We start from the raw sequence: 27,085 nt of genomic DNA, 5'->3' as shown, positions 1-27,085 counted from the left end.
GCAACAGATGCTTTAAGTAGATGCCCTGGAAGAGGAAGGAGGAGGAAGGAAGCAAGCAACCCAATTTGCATCAGGCGAGCAAAACTTGGGGCGACCTGGCAGTCTGGGGGGTCGGGGGGGGCAGGAAAATGAAAGGGGTCCCAGGGAGGGAGGAGGGGGTTCTCTCCTTTAGTCTCTGTTTGAAATGCCACCTTTAAGCCCCATCAGGTTCCACTGCCGGGGAGTCTCTGGGCGACAAAGCGGGCTCCGAGGGCCTCTGCCGCCCAAGAGTCAAGGGGCTGCCCAGGGGTCGGGGGGGGGGGGGGAGAGGGCGAAGCGGCGGAGGGTGGGCTGCCCAGGGGGATTCCAGGAGCACGAGCCCCCACCGGGGCCCTGGTGTCCCCGAGGGGCGCTTTGCCCGCCCAGGGCCGGCGGGGGAGTCCCGTTCCCCGCTCCACCAGGCCCTGCGACTGGGGGGGCGGGCGGAGCTGCGGGAGGGGGGGCGCGGAGAGCCAGGCCGAGGGGCCGGCCGGCGGGGGGGCGGCGGCGCCCGTGGCCGCGCTCGCATTGGCGGAGGCGCAGGGAGGGGAGGCGGCAGGAAGCGAGGAGGGGGCAGCGCTTGGGAGGCCGGGGAGGCGGCGGCGGAGCGGGGGGGGCGCTTCGGGGGGGGCTTTCCGCGGGGGGGGGTCGGGGGGTCGGGCGGTTGCGAGGGGCGGCCCGGCGCCGACCCCGGGGAGGCGGCCGGCCTACTTTCGCGGCGGGGGGGTGGGGGACGGCCCCCCCTCCCCTTCCTCCCCCCCAGGGGTGAAAGTGCAAGAGGAAGTGCAGCCGCTGCCATCTTTCCTCCTCTGCAAACACACACACACACTCGCACGCACGCACGCACACCCGGGGAGGGAGGGAGCCCCCCCCGCGCCGCGCCCGCCGCGCCGACGGCCGACAAGAGCGACCGGCCGAGGCTGCCGCCGCCGCCGCCGCCGCCCGCACCCAGCCGCGCCGCCCGGACCCGAGGAGAAGCCGCCCGGCGGGGCCTGCTAGCGCCCCCCCCCCCGCGCTGCCCTCGCTGCCGCTGCTCCGCCGGCGTCGGCCGGGCCTTTGTTCCTCCTCGCGGACGCCGCCGCCGCCGCCGCCGGCCTCGCGGAAGGGCGGGCGGAGGGACGGGCGCGCGCGCGCGCTTCCCCGCCGGGCCCGGGGCTGCTGGAGGGCGCGGGCGGCGCGCGGGCGGCCTCCTGACGGGCGCGCGCGCCGGCCCCTCGACGGGGGAGCGGGCGCGCGCCTCCTGCCGGCCGCCGCCGGGCATAGCAGGCAGGTAAGCGCGGCGCCGCGGCCGCCCCGATGGAGCGGGTGAGCGAGGCGGCCGCCGCCGCCGCCAGCAACCCGTGCGGCGCGTCCCCGCCGAGCTGCTACACCTACCAGGTGAGCCGCCACAGCGCCGACCTGCTGCACAGCCTGAACCAGCAGCGCAAGAACGGCGGGCGCTTCTGCGACGTGCTGCTGCGCGTGGGCGACGAGAGCTTCCCCGCGCACCGGGCCGTGCTGGCCGCCTGCAGCGAATACTTCGAGTCGGTCTTCAGCGCGCAGGGGCTGGGCGGCGAGGGCGGCGTGGCCGGGGCGCCGGAGGGGGGCGCCGGCGAGGCGGGGGCCGGTCCCGGCGGGGGCCCCGGTCCCGGCGGCGGCGGGGCGCGCGAGCTGGAGATGCACACCATCAGCTCCAAGGTCTTCGGGGACATCCTGGACTTCGCCTACACGTCGCGCATCGTGGTGCGGCTGGAGAGCTTCCCCGAGTTGATGACGGCCGCCAAGTTCCTGCTGATGCGCTCCGTCATCGACATCTGCCAGGAGGTCATCAAGCAGTCCAACGTGCAGATCCTCGTGCCGCCCGCCGCCCGCCCCGACGTCATGCTCTTCCGCCCCGGCGCCGCCGCCGCCGCCGACCTGGGCTTCCCGCTGGACATGACCAACGGCGCCGGCCTGGCGCCCAACGGCAACGGGATCGCCGGCATGCCCGAGGACGAGGCCACGCGGGCCGTGCTCTCCGCCGCCGCCGCCCAGGCCTCGCTGCCGGTGCTGCAGGGCGTGGACCGGCTGCCCATGGTGGCCGGGCCCCTCTCGCCGCCCCTGCTGGCCTCGCCCTTCCAGAGCGCGGGCGGCGCCGGCCCCTCGCTCGGCAGCAAGCGCGGCCGGGGGCGCCCCCGCAAGGCCAACCTGCTGGACTCGGTCATGTTCAGCGCCCCGGGGGGGCTGCGCGACGCCGGGATCCTGCCCTGCGGCCTCTGCGGGAAGGTCTTCACCGACGCCAACCGGCTCCGCCAGCACGAAGCCCAGCACGGGGTGACCAGCCTGCAGCTGGGCTACCTCGACCTCCCGCCGCCCCGGCTGAGCGAGAACGGCATGCCCGGTCTGGATGACCCCGAGGCGCCCCGCAAGAGGAGCCGGACGAGGAAGCAGGTGGCCTGCGAGATCTGCGGCAAGATCTTCCGGGATGTTTACCACCTGAACCGGCACAAGCTCTCGCACTCGGGCGAGAAGCCCTATTCGTGCCCGGTGTGCGGGCTGCGCTTCAAGAGGAAAGACCGCATGTCCTACCACGTCCGCTCCCATGACGGTTCGGTGGGGAAGCCTTACATTTGCCAGAGCTGTGGAAAAGGTTTCTCTAGGTAAGAGAAAGGCGCTGCTGGGTTCAGAGATGCTGAGGTCCAGCCCCCCCCCCCCCGCTCCCTCTGGGTACCCCACAGTCGGGGGGGGGGCAGCAGGTTGAGGGAGAAAGGCAGGCAGTTGGAGGCCCAGCCCTCCAAACTCTGTTCCCCCCCCCCAGGGCATTCTTAGTAGGACACCTATCCACCCACACCAGTAAGGCAGATTATATCATCTCCCAGTTCTGCAGGGAGGGGGTAAGCCATCCAGGTGTGCAGGGACCTGCTGTGCTGGGGGGGGGCTCGGCTTGTTTCTCCTGGGCCCTTTTTTATGGCCTGTGGGGGCTGTGTCCTGTGTCCAGTTAGGCGTGTGGCTCTAATGCTTTGGATTCTATTTTTGGAGTGAGACTCTCCGCCCCCCCCCCCTTACAATGCCCCTTTTCAGAGTAGCACCCAAAGCTCAGCCTGCTTCTGGCACCTGCACAAAAAGCCTTTGATATCTCACTGCTTTGTGGCTTCCACAGGGCTGCAGCCTAAAGAGGAGAGAAGCATCTTCAGGATTGCCCATGGTCCACTGCAGGGAGGTCCAACCTTGGCGACTTTAAGACTTGTGGACTTCAATTCCCAGAATTCCCCAGCCAGCTTTGGAATTCTGGGAGGCTTGGAATTTGGAATAACGCTTTTAAGTTCCCAAGTCTTAAAGTTGCCAAGTTTGGACAGCTCATGTTTACTGGGAAAAAGAGGGAGGGGGGGGATTGTCATTACCACCACTCCCCCCTAAAACAGGCCCCTGTCCTTCCTGTTTCTCTATTTCCAAGGGTGCTATTATGGTTTGCATACATTGGCTCAAAGGTCACGTTTCCCAATGGTTTCTCCTGAGTAAAAGTCTAGATTCAGATTGCTCTGCTTGGGGAATCGTCCATGTTTTTACAGGAGAGTTCCTGCTTTTAAATTACTGCTTCAAGGCTGGGGAGATTCCTGCGCCCTCTCAGCCCCGTTAAGGTGATGAGACCAGACCCAGGCAAGAGGGCCAGCCTGGCAAGACCGACTTTTGCTGGCCTCTAAAGGGAGAAGATGACTCTGACCAAGTTCACATTTCAAACTGAGCCTAATCGGATTTGGGGCTTGCATGGGGTTATGCAGTCAGCCAATCAGAGTGTGGTTTTCTTCCACTTCAGGTTGAGGGGTGGGCAGCAGGCCAAAGCAGACCCCTTGCCCAGTCCCCAGACAGCTCTGGGTCAGGATTACTGAGAAGTTAAGGGGTGGCCCAATCTAGGCAACTGTGGATCTTAAAAAAATCTGGCTTTGGAGACCCTCTTTAATTAATGTCCTCCTGTCTTGCTTGATCTTTGTTTCAATTCTTTGAGCGCCACCTGTCCAGACAGGGCAACAAAGCCCCCCCCCCCATGCAGCCCGCCCTTTAGGGACAAAAGAGCCTCGTTGAGCCTGGCAAGAGCCTTGTGTGCATCTGCCTAGGAGTGGCAGTCAGAATCTGTGCCATAGCCCTGCTTGGCAGCCGGCAGCCTTAGGAACCTTTTCCAGGTGGCCCAGACGCTATATTTCCTCCTAGCGTGCCTTGGCACAGAGATGCTTGAGGAAAGATGGCAACTGGGGCACCCTGTGACCCGCAGATGCAAGGCTCCCCTTTCTGAAGAGTCCTCAGCATCTCAAAAAGTGCCTGGCACCCCTCTGGCCTCAGTCTGGGTAGCATCTCTTCCCAGACCTCCCTTCACGACCCAACAGTCACAGAGATGGACGTCGTCTTCCCCCTGCCTCTGCGGAGCGAGGGGTCCCTTGTCCTTCCTTTGACCAAATGAGCATCGGGCACTGCCTCTGGTCAGCCTGGATTTGGCCTGCTTTCCTCAGATGCGGCAGTGGCATTTCCAAGAGCTTGGTGGCAAGGGGCGTAGCCCGGCACTGGGCACTACTCTTGAGTCGCCCACTGTTGGAGAACTGAGATGGGAGCAGCTCTGTGCCTTTAGCCTGGCATCTTTGCAGCTCTCTGAAGAAAGGGAATGCTCCTTTTAGGCTGCTCAATGTGCACAAGAAGGCTCTTGCATCCGTCTCCTTGAGGGCAGCCCTAGAGATGACAGTAAGTGCCACTGAGTTTAGCAAGGCTTCCATCCAGGTAAGTGGGTTGAAGGTTGCTGTCTTTAGAAGAAAGATTGAGGAGGGGGTAGTTGACATTAGCCAGAATACAGCAGCTCTGCTGAGGTGCCCACAGCAGTCCAGAAAATCCCACAAAATGTCAACATGTTTCTTTTTTTAATCAGAGGTGGGTAGAATGTCTATGAGGTTGCCACATCTCTTGAGCTTTCGATATTGCATGATAGGCAAGGCTCGGGTGATTTTGGCCAAGGGTTCTCCAAATATGGCAACTTTAAGACTTGTGAACCACTCTGGATAAGTTATACTGGCTGGGGAATTCTGGGAGTTGAAGTTCACAAGGCTTAAAATTGCCAGGTTTGGAGAGCCCTGATTTGAGTCTTTGTGCATGAATCTACAGGAGATCGTGATGGTGAGATTCCTGTCTTTAATCTGAATGTTATTCTGAAGTGCCCATGTCTGATCTTGCCTTGTGGCACACAGCACCTGAAGAGCTCACTGTGGGGATCACTGTACAGCAGGGGTCTCCAATTTTGGTAATGTAATGACCATGCTGGCTGAGGAATTCTGGGAGTTGAAGTCCACAAATCTTAAAGTTGCCAAGGTTGCAGAGTCCTGCTGTAAAAGTGTCCCCCACAGGTGTTCAGTTGTTATGTTCCATCAGGTGTTCAGATGTTATGTTCCATCAGGCAAGATCACACATCATGACCAAAGAATTTTGGACCTCATGCTTTTGCACAAAATCTGCCCCTTTTTGGCAAGCACAAAGGATCTTCTGGCCCAGTCTTGCAGCTCAAACTCAGAGCAGAATGGGGTCTTCACCAGCTTTGAACATGGGGTGAAATTTAAGAAGCAGCAAGACCATAACAAGCAAAATCCTTGAAGATTTCCTGAACTTATAGAAGTGTTTCACCACTTCCAAGTTCTTCCCCAAGGTGCTCTGAAGATCTGTCTCCCAGCAGAAAGTGATCACTGCCAGCTTTGATCATGTTGGTCCCAAGGAACTACAAGAGAGTAAGCTTCCACTGAAGAGAGGGAGATCTTCCTTTGACTCTGATGGCTAAAATTGCATTGTGTGAGAAGAATCCCAAACGCTACATAGAGGTGATGGTTGTGAAAGCTCATCCTAATAAGCAAAAACACTTCCTTGGGGCTACTAGACTCGTTGGGCGTCCGGCCGCCATCCCTGGTTTTCCCAGGAATGTGTACAGCCCCCACGTTTTCTGACTGAGATCTCCCAGAACACTGTTTCTGCCTTGTGCCCGTGCATGAAAGGAGGACCTGCTTGGTATGGAGGCCACTAAGTCCAGGAATGGCCACTAGAAGGACCAAATGGCTTCTCCAGTACCGGGGCCATAGCCCACCTGCCCTTGCCTCAGCTGAACTGCAAGGCCCACGGGTGAATTCCACTGAGCTGCGCTGGGGGGGGTGGGATCATTTCATTTCCAAGCAACGTCTGGTGCCAAGCCAGGCCTTCTTCCCACTTTTGTTCCAACGTTTCTGGTGATGCTTGGAAAAGAAGAAGCTTGTTTGCGGTTGCGTTGCCTGCTGAATGGGATCTGCAAGCATTACGTGGTCTGTTCAGGTGGCCGTCCTATGCACACCTCCCTGCTGGTGTGTCCAGTGGATGTTGATGGGTGAACTCACCGTCCAGCAGAAGGACGTGGCCTGGCTAATCCAGCCAGGCATCAGGTCCTGCAGGAGCAAATTGCCATAACCAAGTTGCTGTTTCACCGAGTGACTCCAAGCCACACAATTCTCCATGCTGTTTATCTTCATGGAAGCATCCCAGAGAATTCCACTATTTTATCCTACCTTCTGACAGCTCTTCTGGATCCTGCAGTGGCATGAGGGGTCCTTCAGGGCGATGGCACTCAAGACCATTGTGTGGAAGATTTCAGATGTTAAACAATAATTATAGAGATGTATTTTAAATCACAAATGAAGGTGATTCGTGGTTTAGGTATTTTAAATCCTTCAAGGTGCCGTTTGATGCTTAAACATACAAAGGATTGTCACTTATTAAATCTTAAATATGTGCGTAAGCTTGCCTGTGAGCTGTTAAAAAACTAGCAACTTTTTTTTAAGATCTGGAGAAATAACTTTTTTTGTGTGTGTGGGGGGAAAAATACCTCCCTGAAGGTGATCTGCAATCCATGCACTTAGATTTAGAATTTATTTAACCTAGGCCAGGGGTAGGCAACTGTGGCTCTTTTATGACTCATGGACTTCAACTCCCAGAATTCCTGAGCCAGCATGGCTCAGCTTGGAAACCTCTCCTTTCCCCTCAGCATGGCTGGCTCAGGAATTCTGGGAGTTGAAGTCCATGAGTCATAAAAGAGCCATGGTTGCCTACCCCTGACCTAGGGCCTAACGTGCATGGAGTTTCAACATATATTAACATTTCGCCTAGATTAAAAGCACAGTAAAATATGGATGTTAAAAAAATCTATATTCAGATAACCAATTTCTAGATGTGGAAATATACTGTACATACACCCAGAACCGCCCCTTGAGGGAGATGGGGGGGGGGGGAATCTAGGAACACAAAATATAAATAAATAAATAAACATAAATAACAGTTAGAAAAAGGGTCCTAATGTGAGAGGGGGGCTGGGGCCAGTTCTGTTGCAGAGATTCAGTCACTGTTGTTGGTCTGGCAGATGATAAGCAGGGCTGTATCCCAGCCACCCGTTCTCCTCCTGCCTAGATGAGAGTGAACCACACAGAAGGCAGATGGGTTTTGCCCATGAGCTTCTCCTGCTTGGTATTGAGGGGACCCAAGTAAGGGACCCCAGGCTGGACCATTAGATTGTGATGTTGGTCTTTGGTCATGCAGGCCCAGCTCAGGTGGCCGAGAGGTCTCCTGTAGAACATTTCTGGCTGCAGCCCTGCCTGGAAGCCACTGGTGTCTTGGAAGCCTGTGCAGTTCCTGTTCACTCAAGGCACGATGGCCTCCTTGCTCCTCAGGAGATTGGCGGGTGGGCAGGGTCTTTGTAAATGCGGTGCCTCCCCACCTGTGGAGACAACCTTGACCAGAGTACGGTGGTTGAACTTTGTGTCCAAGGGATAAGCTTGCAGACTGAGTCACGCTTGTACTTTTTTTTCTCTTCAAGGCCTGACCATCTGAATGGGCATATCAAGCAGGTGCACACCTCAGAGAGACCTCACAAATGTCAGGTAAGTATCCTGGGATGGGGCGGAGGTGTTCATAAGGATAAAACAGAGCATGCGCTTGCAGTGGAGGTGGAGCCCTTGTGTGCCCGTTTCTTGCAGTAGAGTCCAGAGGCTGTTGGACCTCTTGACCACTTCCTGAGGTTGTCTTTGGTTTCTCCAGCTGCCTTCTTCTTCCCTGGAAGACCCTCCCTCCTCCCCAGCCTTTACAGCTTGGCTTTTCCCAGTTAGACACTGGGGTTCCTGTTCCTTTGTCTCTTCTGCCTGTCCACCAAGAACTGGCCATAGTTTGAGGGCAGCGCTAACTAGCCCCTGAACACCATTTCCTGGATGCCCCCCCCCCCAACAGCCTTCAGAGCATCGCGTTGGGAATCTTCCTTGCTTTCTCTCGAGGCTTCTTGTGGCTGAAGCAGAACAGGAGCAGGCAAAGCATATGCAGAGTTTTCCTTCCTAAATTTGTTTGCAACTGAAGTTTAAAGCACAGAGATAAATCCACTGAAAATAAAACTTTGTTATACTTTTGATTTAATAGGATTTGAAGGGAAAAAAACCTCCTTCCTCTTTGCGCTACAACCAAAGCAATTTACAAACAGTGAAATTCTTGTCCAGCTGTCGGGATGCTCCAGGGCCTTACTGCAGCTGCAAGGGTCTTTTTTCTCTTGCCCACAATTATGCAAACCCCCCCTCCCCTCATTTCCTTTCCCCCATGTCACGCATGTTGGGCCGGCCTTTCTAGCCTGGATGCTCTCAGGAGAGTAGACTTCAGCTCTTAGAACTGCTGAGAATTTTTTTTTGGGGGGGGGCTGGGGGCTGGGGAGGGAAAGCTGGTAGAGCCCAGAACTCTTGTGGAAATGAACTGGGATTAAAGGGGATTAAGCATCCTCTGAACATGGGTTGCGTTTTGGGATTTGTTGGCAGAATTAATAATGCAGGTGATCCTTGATTTGTGACCATTTGTTGGTCTGAAGTTGCAACAATGCTAAAAATGTGACTTCTGGCCTGTCCTCAGAGTTACATCGGTTGTACCACCCCCATGGTCACGTGACCACAATTTGGGCACTTGGCAACTGGCTTGCATTTACAAGGATTGCAGTGTCCTGTGGTCACATTATCACAATTTGTGACCTTCCAGGCTTCTGACCAGCAAAGTCAGCTGAGGAGGCAGCTTCACTTAATGACCGTGGTAAAGAAATGGTCCTAAAATTGGTTCCAGTTCCATGATGACTTTCTTAGCAACCCCATTGCTGGTCCCAATTGTCATAAATTGAGGACTATCTGTAATAGATCCCAAACCAAGATTGGGAGGTCTACAGGCTGCAGGTTTGGGGGTCTCAAAAGAGCCTAAGCTGAGTAAAGTTAGAAATGGGGAAATTATTTTAAGCTGCTGTGGGGTTCGTAGCCTATTCTGTTAGGGATGGGCGGTCGCCATCTGATGTCGCAGCCTCCATCAGTCTTCTGGAATCAGCCAGGAATAAGGGAGAGAGGAGATCACCCCCAGCAACCCTGCAAATGGAAAATAGATAAATCCTTTTAATTTGGCTCCAAGAAGGTTGACAATGTTAAATGCAAGCAGGTGTCTTTGGGGAGGAAATTGTCATGGGAATGGTCTGCAGATTTTTACTTGGTGGAAGTGGTGACCCTTTCCCAGGAAGGGCAGTGGGCTTTTGGGGGATGGGGTTTGGCCTTGAAAGAGGCTGAAGCTGGCATGAGGTGAGTTGGAGGATGCCCACCATTTTGCCTGTTTGGGGTGGGGGGTGGGAGTGTCAGGGCTAGGCTCAGTTGTTGTTCCAGGTTAGCCGATTGCGGTGTTTCTCTTTCTGGGAATTGCCAATAATCACAACCAATGCATTAGACATAACTGCAAAAGCTATTCCTTGCCATTGTCATCAGCTATAAATTCAGCGACAGCCAAGGGGTCTCTTGATGCAGATCCGCTCTTTCGGGGAAGTCCAAAACAAGCTGAACCCCAATCCTAGCAGCATCTCCATCTTGTCTGGACTTATCCTCAGTTTATTGGCCTTTGTTCAGCCCTGGCAGACTTTGGCAGCATCAGGAAAAATCAGCTGCTTCCTTTCAGTTGTGGGGAAGCAGGAACACAGCTGGGTCTCACCCCATTCGGCCTTAGGGCTCCACTAGTCTCACGTAGATGTTCACAAATGCTGGAAACAAGCTAGTGGAGCATCACAGAGCAAAACTAGGCAACAATTTCCCGTAGGGGGTATCGTAATCCAACGGGAGAGATGGGCTCGTTGTAAACACAGCCCCAGTCTCAAGACTGCCAGGGGGTTGAGAAGCAGGATAACGTGCTTGATGGGTGATATCTTGGGAAGTCCAAGAACAGGTAGAGCTGAAGTCTCACATTCAAATCCCAGCACGTTACCTGAGGGAGCAGCTGCATGATCCTTCAGGTGCCTTGCATTCTTAGTCATTTAGCCAGAAATAGGATGTTTGAGATCAGCCATGAGATTCTCCAACTAAAGGGAAGTTTCCCAACTAAAGGGAAGTTTCCTTTCACAGGAGTCTTATTGCCTGCTTATTGCCTGCTATTTGGCTATTGTGGGCGCTCCATCCCTGGAGCTTTTTAAGAAGAGAGACGGGACAGCCATTGGTCCAGAATGGTATAGGATCTCCTGCTTGAGCAGGGGTTGGACTAGAAGACCTCCAAGGTCCCTTCCAGTTCTGTTATTCTGTATTCTATTCACCTGTTGATGAGCAAAGGGCAAGCTCTCCTTACCAGATCCCCTTTTTTTTCCTCCTATCCAAATTTTGGGAGGCACCCCCCCCCCCAAATGTCCTGCCTAGCTAATCAGCCAGCCCCTGTGACTATGTTTTTTTCCTTGTGGCTTCACGCCCAGATGTGAGCAGCACTTCTGTGCTTAATATAGAGAGCAACCCAGCTGTTTGCAGTAGAATAAGCAAGTGTAAGCAACCTTGCCATAGCTGGTAGCACCAGATGGGCTGGGTCTGGAGGTCGCTGGGTTGGGAAAGACCGAGATGGCCATGGATAGCCATGCCTGGGGAGTCTACAATGTGGCTGAGAGTTTGGCTGAATGATTGGTTAAAAAAAAATATTTGTGATATTTATTCTTTTTTTGCTTCTTTGCTAGAATACCTTGTTCTGGTATATGTAACAAGATATGCTAACAAAAAAATAATTTAAGTTTGCCTCTCTTAAGAAGCGACAAATATATTAAATTGCAAATTATACTGTCAACATTTTGAAAGGTCTCCTTATTGAAGTTTTAGGTGATTAGTAAATGTACTCACAATTGATGAATTTATTTATGTCATTATATTTTTATGCCTGATAATTGGCATCTTAGGAAAGAAACATAGCATCGTCCTTGGGACTCGGTTCCCCCTCCTGTTTTGTCTCGGGACTGTCTTGATTGCAGGTCCTCTCAGAATCTGTCCAGCTGCAGTTTCTGAGCAAGGCAGTTCGATCCTCTTCTGCAGGGAAGATGCTGCATGACTGAAAAGTACAGCCACAGTTTAGGAAAGTATGCTTCCTTTAACACAGTGGTTCTCAACCTTTTTAATGCTGTGACCCCCAACCGGTTGTAAGTCGAGGACTACTCAACTGGTGCAGCACCGTTTGCAGAATGGGACTTTTGGCAGGCTCAGCAGGGCAGAGACAGCCTGGAAAATTCCTATTGGCTTTTGAAAGCCAATAGAATGAGACTCTATTCAAGAGAGTCTATTCTATTGGCTTTCAAAAGCCAATAGAATAAAAGGGAGTAGCACAGCTAAGGAAAAGGGGGAAAAAATGGCGGACTGCGTTGCTTGGCGACCCCCGTGAAATGGTCGTTCGACCCCAAATGGGGTCCCGACCCACAGGTTGAGAACCACTGCTTTAACAAGAGGAGCTGAGATCGAAACAGAGATGCTTCCTGCTTGCTTTCCATCCATCTGCCCGCTCCCTTGTTCAGAGGCCAAGCAGTTCCCAGAGCAGCCGTTTGTTGTGACTGATGGATGTGCACACGTCACAATCACAGTTCAGTCCTTCTGAGCACTGTTGACTCGAGAACAGACGCTTCTTAGGGGGGCTGGTTCAGACATTGCAGCAAAGCTGTTGTTTTGGGGGTAAACCTATCCAAGGGTGGAACCCCCCAAAGTGGCTAGAGAAATAGGGACTTATACAAGAGTACCCAGTTGGTGGTCTTCTCCCTCTCACTGCCCTCCGCGTGTACCTCGTCCCCTCTAGCCAACGGGGAGACTCTGGAGAGGGTGGGTTGTGAAGACTGATTGTCTTCCCCACTGATGTTGATGTAGGAATTAGTCTTCATTTTCTAATCTTTCTTACTTCCTGCCTATTAGCAGGAAAATTCCAGCTTCCAGGGGATAAACTCAGAGACCTCTACATCCATAGAGCAGTTGAAACTTCAAGAGGTATTTCTTAAACACTGTTTATTGTTTAAATATAAACACACTTCTCTTTGTTTACTATATTTGCCATGCTTCACAGGAAACTACTGGACTTTTTATTTATTTACCACTGTTGTTAACAACAGTGATCTCCTGTAATGTTTTTCTCTTCTTTAAAAGGCATTAACGTTTTATGGTTTGTTTTAAATTTTCTGGGTCTTGCTTAAGAGCTGACCTCTGCATTTTGGATCTTATATTTTGGCTTCTCTTAAAATTTAATTTTGACTGGGAATAAGCTGTGATTTGGCATCAAGAGATATGAGCCAATTAAATGTTTTAAGGACTAGTCACTGGGAATTTCTCTTGAAGGAGAGAGGGAAATAAGTTGGTGGGACTTATGCAGACCTCCCAAACTCTTCCAAGATCCTGGTGGGGGAATTGCTTACAAGCGTAGGACAAGAGTCACCCTGTTGGGGATGGGTGGCATATAAATTTAATACATAAATAAATAAAGCGATACTTTTCTTCCTTTTGCAAGTAGTTCCCAACATACTGTACTATCATTCGTTTGATGACTATTAAAAGTTAGGACAGCACTGAAAAAGTGACTTATGTCGGCTCTTCGCACCCTCCACCGTTGCATCATCCCCACGGTCACGTGCAACTAGCTTGCATTCACAACGGCTGCTGCATCCCTGGGTCACCTGACCTCCATTTGCGGCTTTGACCAGCATGGGCAATAGGGAAGCCTGCAGGAAACGTCACAAATATCATGATCACGTTGTCGGAACCATGACACACGTGATGTTTCGGTTAACAGTTTGCGTAGTGACTGCAGGAAAAGTCATCCCTAAGGTGCTTTTTTCACGAGGCCACTGGACTTGCTTGTTTTTCTTTGAAGACGTTTCGCTTCTCATCCAAGAAGCTTCTTCTGCTCTTCTTGCATGAGAAGTGAAACATCTTCCGAGAAAAACAAGGAAGTCCAGTTGCCTTGTGAAAAAAGCATCTTTGGGATGACTGTGACCTGAATGATTGAGAACCTCCACAGACCTGCAGAAAAAGCCGTAAAATTGGATGGGGTCATTTGATGACTGCACCATTTAGCAACTAATTTTCCCGTTCCGATTGTGGTTGTTAGTTGAGGATTACCTGCATGGCCACAATGATAGCTATAATGCAGCTCTGCCATGTATAATTGATAGGCTTTTTTTAATGACCAACAGACTGGTAACTTTCCACTGGAATCACCGCCTCTTATTTTTCATGGGTGACGTTGCTTGGCATGGGAAGCCATTGCGAGGAGGAGGAGCAGCTTTCACATGCAAATCAAGAGAGATGCTTTGGGGGGGACACTCTTATGCCCCCCAAAAAGCCGTTTCTTCTTCAGATCCCAAGGGCTCCACTTCCATCTGTTGTGAAACGTCAGGTTTTTTTTTTTATTATTGAAAAGTTTTATACAGTGTACAATATCCCCAAACCCACCCACCCCTAACCCTCCCCCCACTTCCCAGAGCTGAGTACAGGGTTACAAATTAATAATCAAATTCTAATTAACATTACCCAACTATATAAGTAACCAAATCCATAAAATACTTTAACTCTCATTTAAGATAAATATAAGCAAATTAAAACAAAAAGAATAATATAAACAAATCCATATTAATTAAACCATAGTAATACCAAATCTAAAATGAGTTATTATACTATCAGTACTAATCTAAAATTTACTCATAAACTAGATGAAACTTTTTAATCCCATATTTATTCTGAATATAATCTATCCATCTTCTCCAAACCGAAACATATCTTTCTTGTGTATGATCCTTCAAATAGGCAGAGACTTTTGCCATTTCTGCTAAATTTGACACCTTAAACATCCATTCTTCTATAGTAGGCAAGGACTCTTTCTTCCAATATTGCCCTACCAATAACCTTGCTGCTGTTATTAAGTTCAACATCAAATTAGGTGAAACGTCACTTTTAATAGGACGTCAGAACCCCCAGAATTCTTCCTGCTTTCAGTTCCTCTTGGGGTTTTCGCCTGCGTGGCCTTTGGCTCAGTGCCAGGTCTTCCCTTCACTTACCTGAAAAGGGTGTCACCTTTTGGCTTTCATCATTTGAAATCCCAGAGTCCTTTCCTTGTGCAACATTAGCAATCCAGGTTGCTCCCACTTGTGTTGCAGACACAAATGCCATCAGTAGGCCTCGGTTCTCCAGGAGCAGGGCAGCACCCTCAGCTGAGCTTCAGAAGATCCTAAGGCCTCCCTTTGATGCTGGGCTACCAGGCTTTGCTGCACAGCCCTCCCCTTTTGTGTCCTTGCATCGTGTGCCGCAACAGGAGCCTGGCTGGCAGTGCAGCTCCTCCAGGGGCAGAACTGTTTGCCCAGCAAAGACCCCTAAAAGTTCTGGGAGACCTTTTGATTTGAAGGAGGGTTGCTCGGGCGGGGAGAGTTTTCTGGCTGCAGGGTTGCTTCCCAGCCGGCTCTTTGCCCCCCCCCCCCCCAAGAACCCTTTGGATTGTTGAGGCCATCCCAGTTGATGGGGTGAAAAGTCCTGAGCGAGGGCAAAGGGATTGCCACTGTGGCCACCCAAATTGGGACACATTGATGTTGAGATGTTAGGTTATCCCCTACGTACATACATATGTAGTTGTTTTCTTGGCAACTTTATGAAAGAAATCAAGAAGGCCGTGGATCGTGTGCCCGTGGGAAATGGTTTGGAGATGTTTCCTTCGTGGTCATCCGCTTCTTGGCTTCCCTAGCTGCGTCTTTCCTCTCTGAACAGAAAAAGAAAAAAGTAGACCGTCGAGTGACCATCTCTCGCTAGGGAGGGGTCCGCTCTGATGGGGCTTCGATTGAGTCAGCTGTGATGCAGCCAGATCTCATGGCTCAGACTTGATTCTTCTTGCTTAGGGCAGCCCTGGTCATCCTTTGAGCCTTAACAATTGAGTGGTGGGTGAGTCTTGCTGAGCTTGGCCCCTGCAGCCTCCAGGGCAGATGAGGCAGAAACAGGGCTGTGGCGTAGTTTGGGTGTGGGCATTGTGGGGCTATGTGGGCCCAGCCAACTGCCTTGCTCAGAAACCTGTGGTCAAGCAACCCCAGCAGAACCAAGTCCCTTTCTGCCCCTGTCTGGCTAATGTCCCTTTGCTGCCGTCCACAGACCTGCAACGCTTCCTTTGCCACCCGGGACCGCCTGCGCTCTCATCTGGCTTGCCACGAAGACAAAGTTCCCTGCCAAGTCTGTGGGAAATACTTGCGGGCTGCATACATGGCGGATCATTTGAAGAAACACAGCGAAGGACCAAGCAATTTCTGCACCATCTGCAACAGAGGTAATGGATCTCCTGCTGCTGCTGGTGGGGGGGGGGTGGCTTGATTCAAGCTGATTGATGTGTCTGGAGGAGGAGGAGGAGGAAAGCAACTCCTCCATTTAACAAAGGGATGTTCCTTTTGAGCTTGTGGTTTGTTAACTCTGAGGCACAAGAGACCCCCAGATTTGGCTCTGCATCCCCTCTTCCATTGCTGCAGCCCTGGTGCTCCTGAGCACTCCTTCCAGCCTTCCAGGCACCAGGGGTCAAAGATTAAGGGTCTGGGTATAGAGCAGGGGCCACATGTGCATGCTCCCCGAATCACCTCAAAAGAGGAGGACCTGGACAGGGGGGAGGAATCTGGGGTTCTGCCACTGGCTTCTCACTTCTTCTGGGTGAAGCTGCTCCCGTTCTTCCCAGCAGAAACACAAGGAGTCCCAGAGCACAGCATTTCCAAGAAGGTGAATGGGGCTGGCATGGGGGAGAGGCACCCCACATTCCTCCCAGTGTGCAGGGCAAACAAGCCCTTCTGCCAAGGGAGGGCATGGCAGTAAAGTCCCTTCCCAGGTTTCTCAATGGATGGGTGTTTCGCTCTGCCAGGTGTATGTTTCTCTTACTAAGAAAAGCATCTCTTGAGCCCTGAAGAACCCAGACCACAATGCAGCCTCAGGGCCCTGACCTAACTTTCTAAACATGTGAACCGGTGTTGGCTCTGTTCTGTGATCCTTCCCCGCCCTTTTTTTTCCATGGGGAGTCCCTCTGGTTTCAGTGAGCATGCGTAAGATTGCAGCCGTAGCCAAAAAAGAAATTATTAAGGACTAAAGACGTTTAATTCTTAAGATGGCTGGGTTTGGATGTTGCAAGTAAAGACTGTGAGCGATATCAGCGGTATCAGCTGTGGGTAATATATCCCGGAAGGGCAAAATGATCTTTCTCCAAGAATCCTGCTCCATTTGTGGGGCTGTGATATGCAAGAAAAACAGAGGTCTGTAATTTAGTAGATCGGGGGAATGCTGTAGACATAGTATACAGGAGATTAGGAAAACAGCCAGAGTCTCGTAATTTTCTCCGTAATAAAATGGCAATGTATGAACTGGACCATACTACCGTGACATAGATACTTGTACTTAATAGATCCCCTTCAGTTGAGGGACATTTGGGGTGGCCCTGTGCTTTTATCATTTATCATGGATTTGGATGGGAGAGTTTGCAAAGTTTGTAGATGACACAGAACTGGGAGGGGTGGATAAAAGAGATCAAAGGGAACAATTCAAAAAGTTCTATCCAGGGCATTCTAGTATCTAACATGATCCTGCAGTGAAGTGCAGATGCTCAAAAAAGCACATGGGATGCCTTAGTACAGTGTTTCTCAACCTTGACCATTTTAAGGCATGTGGACTTCAACTCCCAGAATTCCACAGCCAGCAAAGCTGGCTGTGGAATTCTGGGAGTTGGAGTCCACATGCCTTAAAATGGTCAAGGTTGAGAAACACTGCCTTAGTAGGAGCAGAAAGCCAAGGTCCTGGGACTGAACTGCTCTCTTCTACCCAGTCTTGGTCAGATCCAATTTGAAGTATTGTGTCCGGTTCTGGGCACCACGGTTCAAAAAGGGCACTGTTGGCAAATTGGAATAAGTTCAGAGGGAGGCTAGGAGATGAGGGAAGGTCTGGAAATATCTGAAGGATTGTCACTTAGAGGAGTGAGTAGACTTTGTTGCCTCAGCGGTAAGACCAGAACCAGTTTGTTAAAACTACAGGGAAGTGTACAAACTATCAGCCGGTGGAACAGGCTGCTCTGTCAAGTGTTTGTTATCCTTTTCTCCTTGCTGAGGGCTTTCAGACAGAGACTGGATGGTTGTCTGAAGCAGAGGATTGAAGTAGAAGGCCAGGGAATTGAGGAGGGGGCAAAAACAGGAGTCCTGTGAAGGAAAAATGAAGGAAGTGGGGATGTTTAACCTTGAGGAAACATGCCAGAGAAGGAGAAAGACAGCATTCTACTAGAAAGCAGAGGAAACCACCCCATATTGTAGAGCTGATGCTGGGGAATTCTGGGAGTTGAAGTCCAAGAGTCTTAAAGTTGCCAAGTTTGGAGACCCCCCCCCTTTGTAGAGGACATAGCTTCACTGGCTGGCAGGGAAGCTGATGGTGGCTGATTTCGGCAAGAGCTTCCCAGGCAGGAGACCCATTCAAGAGCAGAACTGGAGATTGGGGTGGGTGGGGGGCATTCAGCCACCACTGGGCATCCTTGTCTTCAGATGCACCTTCTGGTTGGATTTGCTGATAGTGTTCGCTATTTGAGGTTAACTTGCCAGGAGCAGGACGGAGGTCCATCTGGGGAGGCTGCTGAGGCTGAGAAGGGAGGAAACAGTGGCTAAAGTGGGGTTTCCCAAAGCTGGTCTGTGGTGGAAAAAGCTGCCCAGAGACACAAGTGACAGGGTGGGTTGCTTGGTGGACGTGCAGAGACACCACGCTGGTCATTTTCCATCTGGCCAGCCTCTTGCCCCTCTGGTTTTCTGGTGGAGGAAGGTTGAGGCTGATTCTTCTGGGTGCCCCCTTAGCTGCCCTACCAGCTTGGACCCCCTCCTATGGGCCAAACACCCCAAGAGACGCTGCAGAGCCACTTAGGTTGAGGAACAGGCTACAGCCCTTCTGGCCCCTTGGACTCCAGCCTCAGTCTAGGTGTGCCCCCCCCCCCGGTCACCCCATTTCCCTCTGCTGTGCCTCTTCCAGCACCCACACGGATGAGGTGGCACCCCCGGCCACCTGGTTGGCACAGGACCAGTCCAAAGACTGCCAAGTCCCCAGTCCAGCTTCCTTCAGCTGCTGTTCTATGTTTGGGCTGGATGGCCAGGGAGTGCCACACAGCTCTGGCTGCTGGTTCCCCCCCCCCCCCCCGGCGTGGGGCTTGGTTGAATCTGGCAGCTTCCAGAGAAGGCCACTTTAGCCGGGCACTGTGCTTTGCCTGGGGTGTGGGCCATGCCAGGTCCCCCCTGGATGTCCCCCCTTAATTGAGATAGAACAGCCTCTAGTCCTGGAGCTGCTGGGAGAGGGATTGCTGTGCAAGGACCCCAGAAGGATAGAAAGGAGGGCGCCTTTCTCCCCACGGGAGGGGCTTTGAGCTGCTTCCAGGTCTTCCAGCTGGGCCCCTCCTGCTTTCGACTGAGCTTAATGGGCTTCCGGGGCAGAGATCCAATTTGGGGGGGGGGTTTGGTTGTCCCACAATTTTCCTCTCCTTCCCCAGCAGGGGATAATGCCCCACCCCTGACCTCTGAAGGACACTTTTGGCCAGAAACCTGGGGCAGGTCTATTTCGGGAGCCAGGTGTGTTTGCATTCGAAGCCCAGTCAGAGGTTAACTTGCCCTTCCCTTCAAAGGCCCTGCGGATGAGGAAGCAGAGGGGCCCCTCCCATGCCCACCATCTTCACCCACCTGGATTCTGCCAAGGGGCCCCCGGGGGGGGGATCCTGGCAGAGCTGGAGCCCACCCAGCCACGAGCCCTGGAGAAAAGGGGTGGCTCCCAGTTATCTGGGCCTGGCAGCCCTCGATCCCCCGTTTGCAAGCAACTTGCAATGGCTTCCCTCCATTTCAAGCGCAGGAATGCAGGAACACGGCCGTGGAGGACCTAAAATGAGCAAGTTGTGGTTAAAAACCAAAAACATTCAAATGTCCTGAAGTTGGGCCCACCTGGAGGTGTGACTGGCCTCGCCCAACCTGTTGGCAGCTCCGCAGCTCTCCCCTCACCTTCAGGAGCACGTTTTGCAGGCACTCGCTGCTTCTGCAGGCCCAGACCAGGACAGGAGTCTCCCACACTCAGCCTTTCCCCTCCAGCCGCATCCGGACTGGTGGCTCGGATTTCCTGGAGCTGCATGTTCTGGAAGGTGGGCTCAGGTCCGGCCTCTGCCAGCCTCACAGCCCCGGCCCACTCACCCCCAGGGCAAGGCCAGGCTGCAGCTGCACGGAGCGGGCAGCAGAGCGTTCGCAGAGAAAACAGGTTTTCTTCCAGTGAGAAGCAGCAGCTGATTTCTTTAAGTCAGTGTTCCCAAACTTGAAAATTTTAAGGCATGTGGACTTCAACTCCCAGAATTCCACAGCCAGCGTTGCTGGCTGTGGAATTCTGGGAGTTGAAGTCCTCATGCCTTAAAATTGTCAAGTTTGGGAAACACTGCTTTAAGTCGACGTACATTCACTTAGTGACCGAAGTTACAACGGCACTGAAAAAAAGTGACTGTTCTTCACTCAACTGTTGCAGCCTCCCCAGGGTCACGTGATCGAAATTCAGGCCCTTAGCAACGGATTCATATTCATGACCGTTGCCATGTCCCTGGTCGTGGGATCCCCCTTTTGTGACCTTCTGTCAGTGGGGAAGTCAGATTCACTTAACAACCATATTACTATTTTAAGTGATTCACTTAACAACTGTGGCAAGAAAGGTCGTAAAACGGGACAAAACTCACTTAACAACTGTCTCGCTTAGCAACAGAAATGGGCTCAATTTTGTCCGTAAGTCGAGGAGTATCTTTACTTGCTTGCTATCTCTGGCGCAGCTGAAGAAGCGACATTTTGCACGGGCAGCGCAAAGGCAGGCGAGGCTACTTGGAACCATAAAGCTTGTTCCACAAGCCACATTAAGCAGCCGGTCAGTTTTGGTCAGTTCCCAACCACTGTTTCTTGTCCTGCCTCTGGTGCTTTGGAGAACCTCTGTGTGATCCTCTTTGGCACCATTTTTCTACCTTGCCTTCAAAATGCAGCTAATCCTCAACTCATTACCATTCGTTTAGTGACCCTTCAAAGTTACGGTGCCACTGAAAAAAGTGACTTCTTGTGACTGGTTTTCATGCTTATGACCGTTGCCGCGTCCCTGTGGTCACATAATCCAAATTCGGCTGCTTAGCAACCGTCTTGTATTCCCGACGGCTGCCCTGTCCCGGGGTCTTGCAACCACAGTTTGTAGCCTTCCTAACCAGCTTCCAACAACCCAAGTCAATGGGGGAAGCCAGATTCACTTAACAACTGCAGGGATTCGCTTAGTCCTAAAACGAGGCACAACTCAATGACTGCTTTGCTTAGCAATGGAAATAGTGGGCTCCATTGTGGTCATAAGTTGAGGACCGGCTGCAGAGATGAGTTCTGAATCTGTTCCTTAAAAGAGGTCCAGCCCAACCCAGAATTTCCACGGTGATCCCAGCCAAGTGGAGCAGGCGCGTCTCCCTCCGTGGCCCCAAAACGGCAGCAGCCTGGAGACTTTCTGTGTAATCACAGCTTTTCAGAGGCAGAAATCGGAGTAAAAACTGCTAGGTGATACTGTCTTGTTTATAAAGTATTAATAGCTAATCTATGAAAAGGAAATCACTTAGAATTAGGAAACCATATCCCAAGTGGAACAGCCTGCCTCCAGAAGCAGTAAATGCTCCAACCCTGGAAGTTTTTAAGAAGAGACTGGACAGCCATGTGTCTGAAATGGTGTAGGGTTTCCTGCCTGAGCAGGGGGTTGGACTAGATGACCTCCAAGGTCCCTTCCAACTTTACTACTATTACTAATCTGGAAGCCCTGCGGCTGGTAACATTAGCTGTCTTTCTCTCTCGGGAAAACAAGAGGAACTCTCTTTTCTTGATCTTCTAAACCAGTGGTTCTCAACCTGTGGGTCGGGACCCCATTTGTGGTCGAACGACCATTTCACAGGGGTCGCCAAACAAGGCTGTCCGCCATTTTTTCCCCCTTTTCTTTGGCCACGCCCCTGGCACCCGGTGATGTATAAGTGGTTGGGGGTCACTACAACATGGGGAACTGTATTATGGGGTCGCGGCATTAGAAAGGTTGAGAACCACTGTTCTAAATGTAGGATTCAACCTGGTTTTCTCCACTAACAAAAAATTAAATAGAAAGACCTGAGAATGGCATGTGAGTTGTGAGCCTCTTGGCTCAGGGCAGAGGGTCCTTCAACCTTGGCAACTTTAAGATGGGTGGACTCCAGCTTTGCTGGCTGCGGAATTCCAGGAATTGAAGTCCATCCATCTTAACGTTGCTAAGGTTGAGGAAGTTACCAAGGTTGAGAAAGTTGGCTTCAGGGTTAGAAGGATCTGGGTTCTGCCGCTTACACTCTCAGACATTGGCATAGAGAAGGGACCCCCTAGAAGGGCAGGAAATGCGAGCAAGACGTCACCAGAGTCCTTCTGGCCTTAGGAGCACACTGTCAGCAGGAGAGACGTCCTCCTTTGACGGGAGTGGGTGGGCGTAGGGGACTCTTTGTTTTCAAATACCACCTTCTTGGGGGATCTAGTGGTGTTTGACCAACAGCCATTTGGAGAAGGTGGAGTCTTCTGAGTCTCATCCCTGCCATTCCTCACCTGACACCCCTGGTGTGTCAGGAGTTGCAGCTTTGCTGGTGGGGAATTCTGGAGAAGTTGTCCTGTCCTGTCTGGTGGGATTCAGGTTGGCAGATCTTCCTTCTCCAGGAGATTTTTTCCTCTGTTCTACCATCTCCTTGGTCTTGATGTGTTGGCCAAAGTTTCTTACTTTGGACTGTTCTGAACTGCCAACCAGACATTCTAGTGCCTCCCAGAGCAGAGCAGACTTGAGTGTTCAAAGGTATTCCTGGCTTGGGGTTTTCTGGAAGGGACACAGCTTTGAATGGATTCTAAAGTCCTGGCTTGTCTTGCCGCTGCATTTGCTGGGCCTGAAAGCTCCCCTCTTCTCTCTGAGCTTGGTTATTTCCTTGCACGGATTTGCTTAACAACTGGGAAAAATGATTGTAAAATAGGGCAAAAACCCCTTAGCACAGTGGTTCTCCACCTGTGGGTCGGGACCCCATTTGGGGTCGAACGACCATTTCACGGGGGTCGCCAAACAACGCAGTCCGCCATTTTTTTCCCCCTTTTCCTTAGCTGTGCTCCTCCCTTTTATTCTATTGGCTTTTGAAAGCCAATAGAATAGACTCTCTTGAATAGAGTCTAATTCTATTGGCTTTCAAAAGCCAATGGGAATTGTCCAGGCTGTCTCTGCCCTGCTGAGCCTTCCAAAAGTCCCATTCTGCAAACGGTGCTGCACCAGTTGAGTAGTCCTCGACTTATGACCGGTTGAGTAGTCCTCGACTTTCGACCGGTTGGGGGTCGCGGCATTAAAAAGGTTGAGAACCACTGCCTTAGCAACTGCTTTGCTTAGCAGTGGTGATTTTCTGCCCCATTGTGGTCATAAGTGGTAATGAAAGTAACCTCAGTGCCCACATTGATGGTGTTACCTAGTTGGGTCATGAAACGTCTGCAAGAAAACAGCAGAGCTCAGAGAGCACCCAGGATCCTCGTTTCAGCCCTGAGTGCAAAAATTCTCCTTTACTGGCTGCCCTCATCATTCCTGGGCAGATTCCCCCACCGGAGGGGCACAAAAGTTGCTGCCTCTTCCAAGACCCGTCGCGCCAGTCCTGGGAGTGGCCAGAGTGGTCCGAGGGGAGACAGGCAGAGGCGCCTCGGTGCTGGTGGCAGGATCTCATCTCCTTTTGTCTTGTTTAGGTTTCTCCTCTGCCTCCTACTTAAAGGTCCATGTTAAAACCCACCACGGTGTTCCCCTTCCCCAGGTCTCCAGGCATCCGGAGCCCATTCCGAATGGGGGAGCGGCGTTCCACAGCGTCAGGACCTATGGCATCAAAGGCAAGCGACCCCACCCCCGACCTTGGTGTAGGACTCGGGCGGGGGGGCGGGGGGGCGGCCAGGGGCCCTTCGCACGGCTGAGGACAGGACAGAGCAAAGGAAGGCCGCGCCCAGGTTGTCCAGGGCACCCACGGGCTCTAGGAAGGAAGGCCCCGCTGGGATTCTGAGATACTGCTGTCTCTAAGGGGGGGGGTCCTGCCTCACTGTCCTGCTGGAGAGACGCAGGTCAGCTGCCCCCCTTCTTCAGTTCGCCCAGGGCTCGGGGCCATCCCCTAGAATTGTGTTCCACCGGTTGGGTTTGGTTGCATGGAGAGCAGTTTTTGAAGCAGGTGTTCTGATGTTGCCTTTCTGACCCTCAAATCAGTGTTTTCCTCATAATGACATTTTCCAGACAAGGGTGTCTGCTCCCCACCTGTCTCAGAAAGCTCAGGCTGCCTCCTGGGTGGGTGAGAGGGGCTTCAGATCTCATGGCAACCTTCCCACGGTGGAGGGAAATAGGAGAGCCCTCGCCTGGCCCACCTCTGGGCAGCTGGGGAGGCTACTCGGCGTGAGGACAGCTCAGCCTTCTGATGGGCAGCTTGGTGGCCCCCAGAGAGGCGGTCAGCCTTGGATGTCCGGGAGGCGGTGCGGCTCCAGCTGATCTCATGTGGGTGTGCAGGGAGGCTCCTGGGTGCAGATCCTGCTAGCAGTTGAAGGCAGTCATGCCCAGTGGGAGTGGGCATAAGGTCCCGGCTTCTGAAGGCTGAGAAGACAGTTGCATCGTGCTTGGAGTGGCCAACAGATTCCAGGCTTGGTTGCTCACGAGGGCTTTTATTCCCAGGGGGAGAGTGGACCTTCCTCCCCACCCCTTGATCATGTCTGTGGGTCTGCTGGGGGAATCTTGTTCTGCTTGCTGAGGAAAGCAATTAGCAGTTGTTGCTTGAGGGACCCTCTTCTCCACTCCTTGCCCTCTTCTGCGCCTTCTCAACTGCCTCCCCCATGTGGAACGGGGCTCTGAATCATCTCTGGTCAGCAGGGCATCACTACCCATCAGCCCCACCTGTTTTGAGGTTGATGGGTCGTGTGGTGAGGTTTCATTCATGTGTGATGTTTTCCTTTGGGTGCAAAAAATGTGCTCCTGGGCTGTTCCGCAGACCTGTTGCTCCTGGGCCAGCTCTGCCCTCGGGCACTGGACAGTCTCGCAGGGCCCCTGCCCCCCATGTGGGGCACGGCAACGTAGGCTAGCCGCTTCCCAGTAGGGCCATGCCCATTCACCATGGTAAATCCTAAGCCAGAGTTCACACAAGAGAGACGCTGCGTTCACACATCACATGCTGTACCCAAATAAATAGACTCCAGGAGACTCAACTGCATGGCCTGATTCCGCCCCCCAAACAGGCAAACGCCCTGAGCCCAGACGGCTGGGTGGAGGAGCTGTCAGCTCGGGCAGATGGAAGTAAGCCTTCCGGGTGGGGGCCTGTCCGTGCCTTTCCTGACATGACACAGGGAGGCAGTTGTAGGCGGGAAGGGCTCTTGGGTCTGTTTTCTATTTTATGGGTTACAGAAGTCTGTGGGGGGGGGAGTGGGTAGAGCCCAGAGGGCGGCCCGCCTTCTGCTGCATCTCTCGGTGTGCTTGGCTTCCAGCTAGAGAAGCAGCTGGAGCTTTGGGGGCCTGCATGCAACACCCCTCTGCGGCTTGCAGGTTCTCACATACAGCTTCTCCTCGTGGGAAGCTGCATCTTGGCCTGGGATGCTCACCTCTCTGGCAGACACCGGCTTCTCTATGGTGAATTGGGGGGGTGTTCTTGTTTTCCGTTGTATTTTCACACCATGAACACATCCTCCTTGTCCATAAAGGTGCCAGCAGCTGCAGTGGCTAAGTCCAGGGGATGAGACTTTCACTAACTTTATTAAAACATGGTGTGGGATGTTTTGTTGCACATTGATGACGTTGCCATCTTGAAGGACAATGAGCCCAGGTTTGGAATTGGCCCTGGACTTGAATCGGGCCAATTTAGCTAGCAGCCTCTTGGGGCCATTGTGTGTCCCTCGGGGCCTAATGCAGGGGTGCTCAACTTTAAGACTTGTGGACTTCAACTCCCAGAATCCCCCAGCCAGCCATGCCGTCTGGGGATTTCTGAGATTTGACGTCCACAAGACCTAAACGTTGCTTTGCATTTGCTACTTAAAGTAGCTGTGGCTGCACTTCTCAGCTAGGCTACCCCCTGCCTGGGAGAGAGGAAACAGAAGGGACGTCCCTGGGAAACGGGTGGCCTCCGTCGGATTTGAAAACTGCTGTTCTCTTTTTCTTCCTAGAAGGCCAGAAATGCTCACATTCGGACCAGATTGAGAGCTCAGATTCCTACGGAGACCTCTCTGACGCCAGCGACCTCAAGACGCCCGAGAAGCAGAACGCCAACGGTTCCTTCTCCTGTGACATGGTGGTCGCCAAAAGCAAATTGGAGTCAGAGGGGGATAGGAAGTACCCCTGTCCTGAATGTGGCAGCTTTTTCAGATCCAAGTCCTATCTCAACAAACACATACAGAAAGTTCACGTCCGCTCCTTGGGGGCCCCCTTAGGGGACTTGGCCTCTGCCTTGGGGTCCCCCTTCTCCCCCCAACAGAACATGTCTCTCCTGGAATCCTTTGGGTTTCAGATTGTGCAGTCCGCGTTTGCCTCGTCTCTGGTGGATCCAGATGCCGACCAGCAACCGATGGGGCCAGATGCAAAGTGAGGCGCCTTGGCTCTTAAGAAGCAGCAGTCTGTGTTTTGTTTTGTTTTTCTCTAGAAGATGGCTGTGAGATACCAGATGCAGTTTTAGAGTGGGGAGAGGTTGACTTAAAGTCCTTTTGAGGTGCCCACCCTTCTTCCCCTTTCTTCTCTCTCCCAACCCTTCCCAGATGGAGACAGTTTCTTTCAGCTGACAATCTGCAGAGTCCCTGCGTGAGGGTGGATATGTAGGGGATGGGGGAACCTGAGCAGAAGGCTGGCAGAGACCCGGCTCGGAGACCCCGTGAAAGCTGGATCCAGAGGTTGGAGGTGTCCTGCTTCATCTGGCAAAGAGTCCAGCGCTCCTCTGCCCTTCAGCCTTTCTCTCTGCTCAGGATTCCCACGTTAGCCATCTTGTCTACTCATCCACACATCCCCCGTGTTACCCGGTAGGTAGCATGGCTGTTTCCTTGGAAAGGAAAATCCACGGGATCCATGGTTTTCCTTTAAAGAAGACAGGGCAGTTGGCAAGAAGCAAAGAGATGCCACAGAGATTCCTGAGCTGACCAGAAGGCTGCCCGACACACACACACACACACACACACACACACACACACACACACACACACGGGCAGGGCCGGGCATAGCAGTGGCTTCCCAGAGGACCTTGTGCAGGGAGGCCTCAGTCGTGGTTGGCTTGTTTGTCTGATCCTCAACACTTGGCCATTGGTTTCCTGTCTCTCTTCTCTCTTATAATTATGGTTATTATTATTATTATTACATTTATGATTTTAGGACCTGTTGTAGTGATTTGCTACTGAGATGCCTTCCAGGGCAATTATACAGAGAGCTCTTAAAGCAGCAGTCATGTTAGGATAGGATTCATTTTTTTTAGATGTATCATAATTAAAACCTTGCCTAGTTGATTGTTTTAAGTCTACGGGATAATATAGTTATGCAAAGTGAAAGAAAGTTGGGGGTGGGAGAAATAAGCTTAAACTTTAAAAGAAGGTCAGAGGGCACTCTTGGTTGGTTGATGCATAAAGACCCCCAGAAGTTTAACATTTTCAATTAGATGATAACGTTTTTTGTACCACCAACCTCCTGTGCAAATAGAGAGTTCACAGAGTGATTTCAAAGCAGAAAATAATTATTGGATTGGACTGCATTAAAGAAGTTAGAATGTTACTTTA

General features: G+C 52.3%; 1 protein-coding gene across 8 annotated transcripts; it reads left to right on the top strand.

The window, feature by feature from the left end:
• Positions 1-1,204: 1,204 nt before the first annotated feature.
• On the top strand, positions 1,205-27,085 carry PATZ1 (POZ/BTB and AT hook containing zinc finger 1). 8 transcript variants are annotated; one of them, XM_039321075.1, is made up of 6 exons: positions 1,205-2,636; positions 7,835-7,898; positions 12,210-12,281; positions 15,417-15,588; positions 23,131-23,203; positions 25,502-25,671. In XM_039321075.1, the coding sequence occupies exons 1-6, from the start codon at positions 1,315-1,317 to the stop codon at positions 25,530-25,532; spliced, it is 1,734 nt and encodes a 577-aa protein (XP_039177009.1). In that variant the 5' UTR covers positions 1,205-1,314; the 3' UTR covers positions 25,533-25,671. The 8 variants fall into 8 exon arrangements, with proteins under 8 accessions (XP_039177009.1, XP_039177008.1, XP_039177010.1 ...); XM_039321074.1 differs by having other exon boundaries at positions 25,499-25,671; XM_039321069.1 differs by having other exon boundaries at positions 1,209-2,636; positions 23,066-23,203; positions 25,502-27,085.

The sequence above is a fragment of the Crotalus tigris genome, unplaced genomic scaffold, assembly GCF_016545835.1.
Source record: "Crotalus tigris isolate CLP2741 ecotype Arizona unplaced genomic scaffold, ASM1654583v1 scf7180000023720.1715460, whole genome shotgun sequence".
NCBI lineage: Eukaryota > Metazoa > Chordata > Lepidosauria > Squamata > Viperidae > Crotalus > Crotalus tigris.
Note: the sequence above shows the minus strand (reverse complement) of the source record. Positions and strands in the feature narration are given on the sequence as shown.

What these genes read in the sequence shown, in the direction of transcription:
- PATZ1 (XM_039321068.1), top strand. Translation starts at nt 1,315, where the DNA reads ATGGAGCGGGTGAGCGAGGCGGCCGCCGCCGCCGCCAGCAACCCGTGC. An exon ending in TGTGGAAAAGGTTTCTCTAG is followed by an intron (nt 2,637 to 7,834) that starts GTAAGAGAAAGG and finishes TTTCTCTTCAAG; the next exon opens with GCCTGACCATCTGAATGGGC. An exon ending in AGCAGTTGAAACTTCAAGAG is followed by an intron (nt 12,282 to 15,416) that starts GTATTTCTTAAA and finishes TGCCGTCCACAG; the next exon opens with ACCTGCAACGCTTCCTTTGC.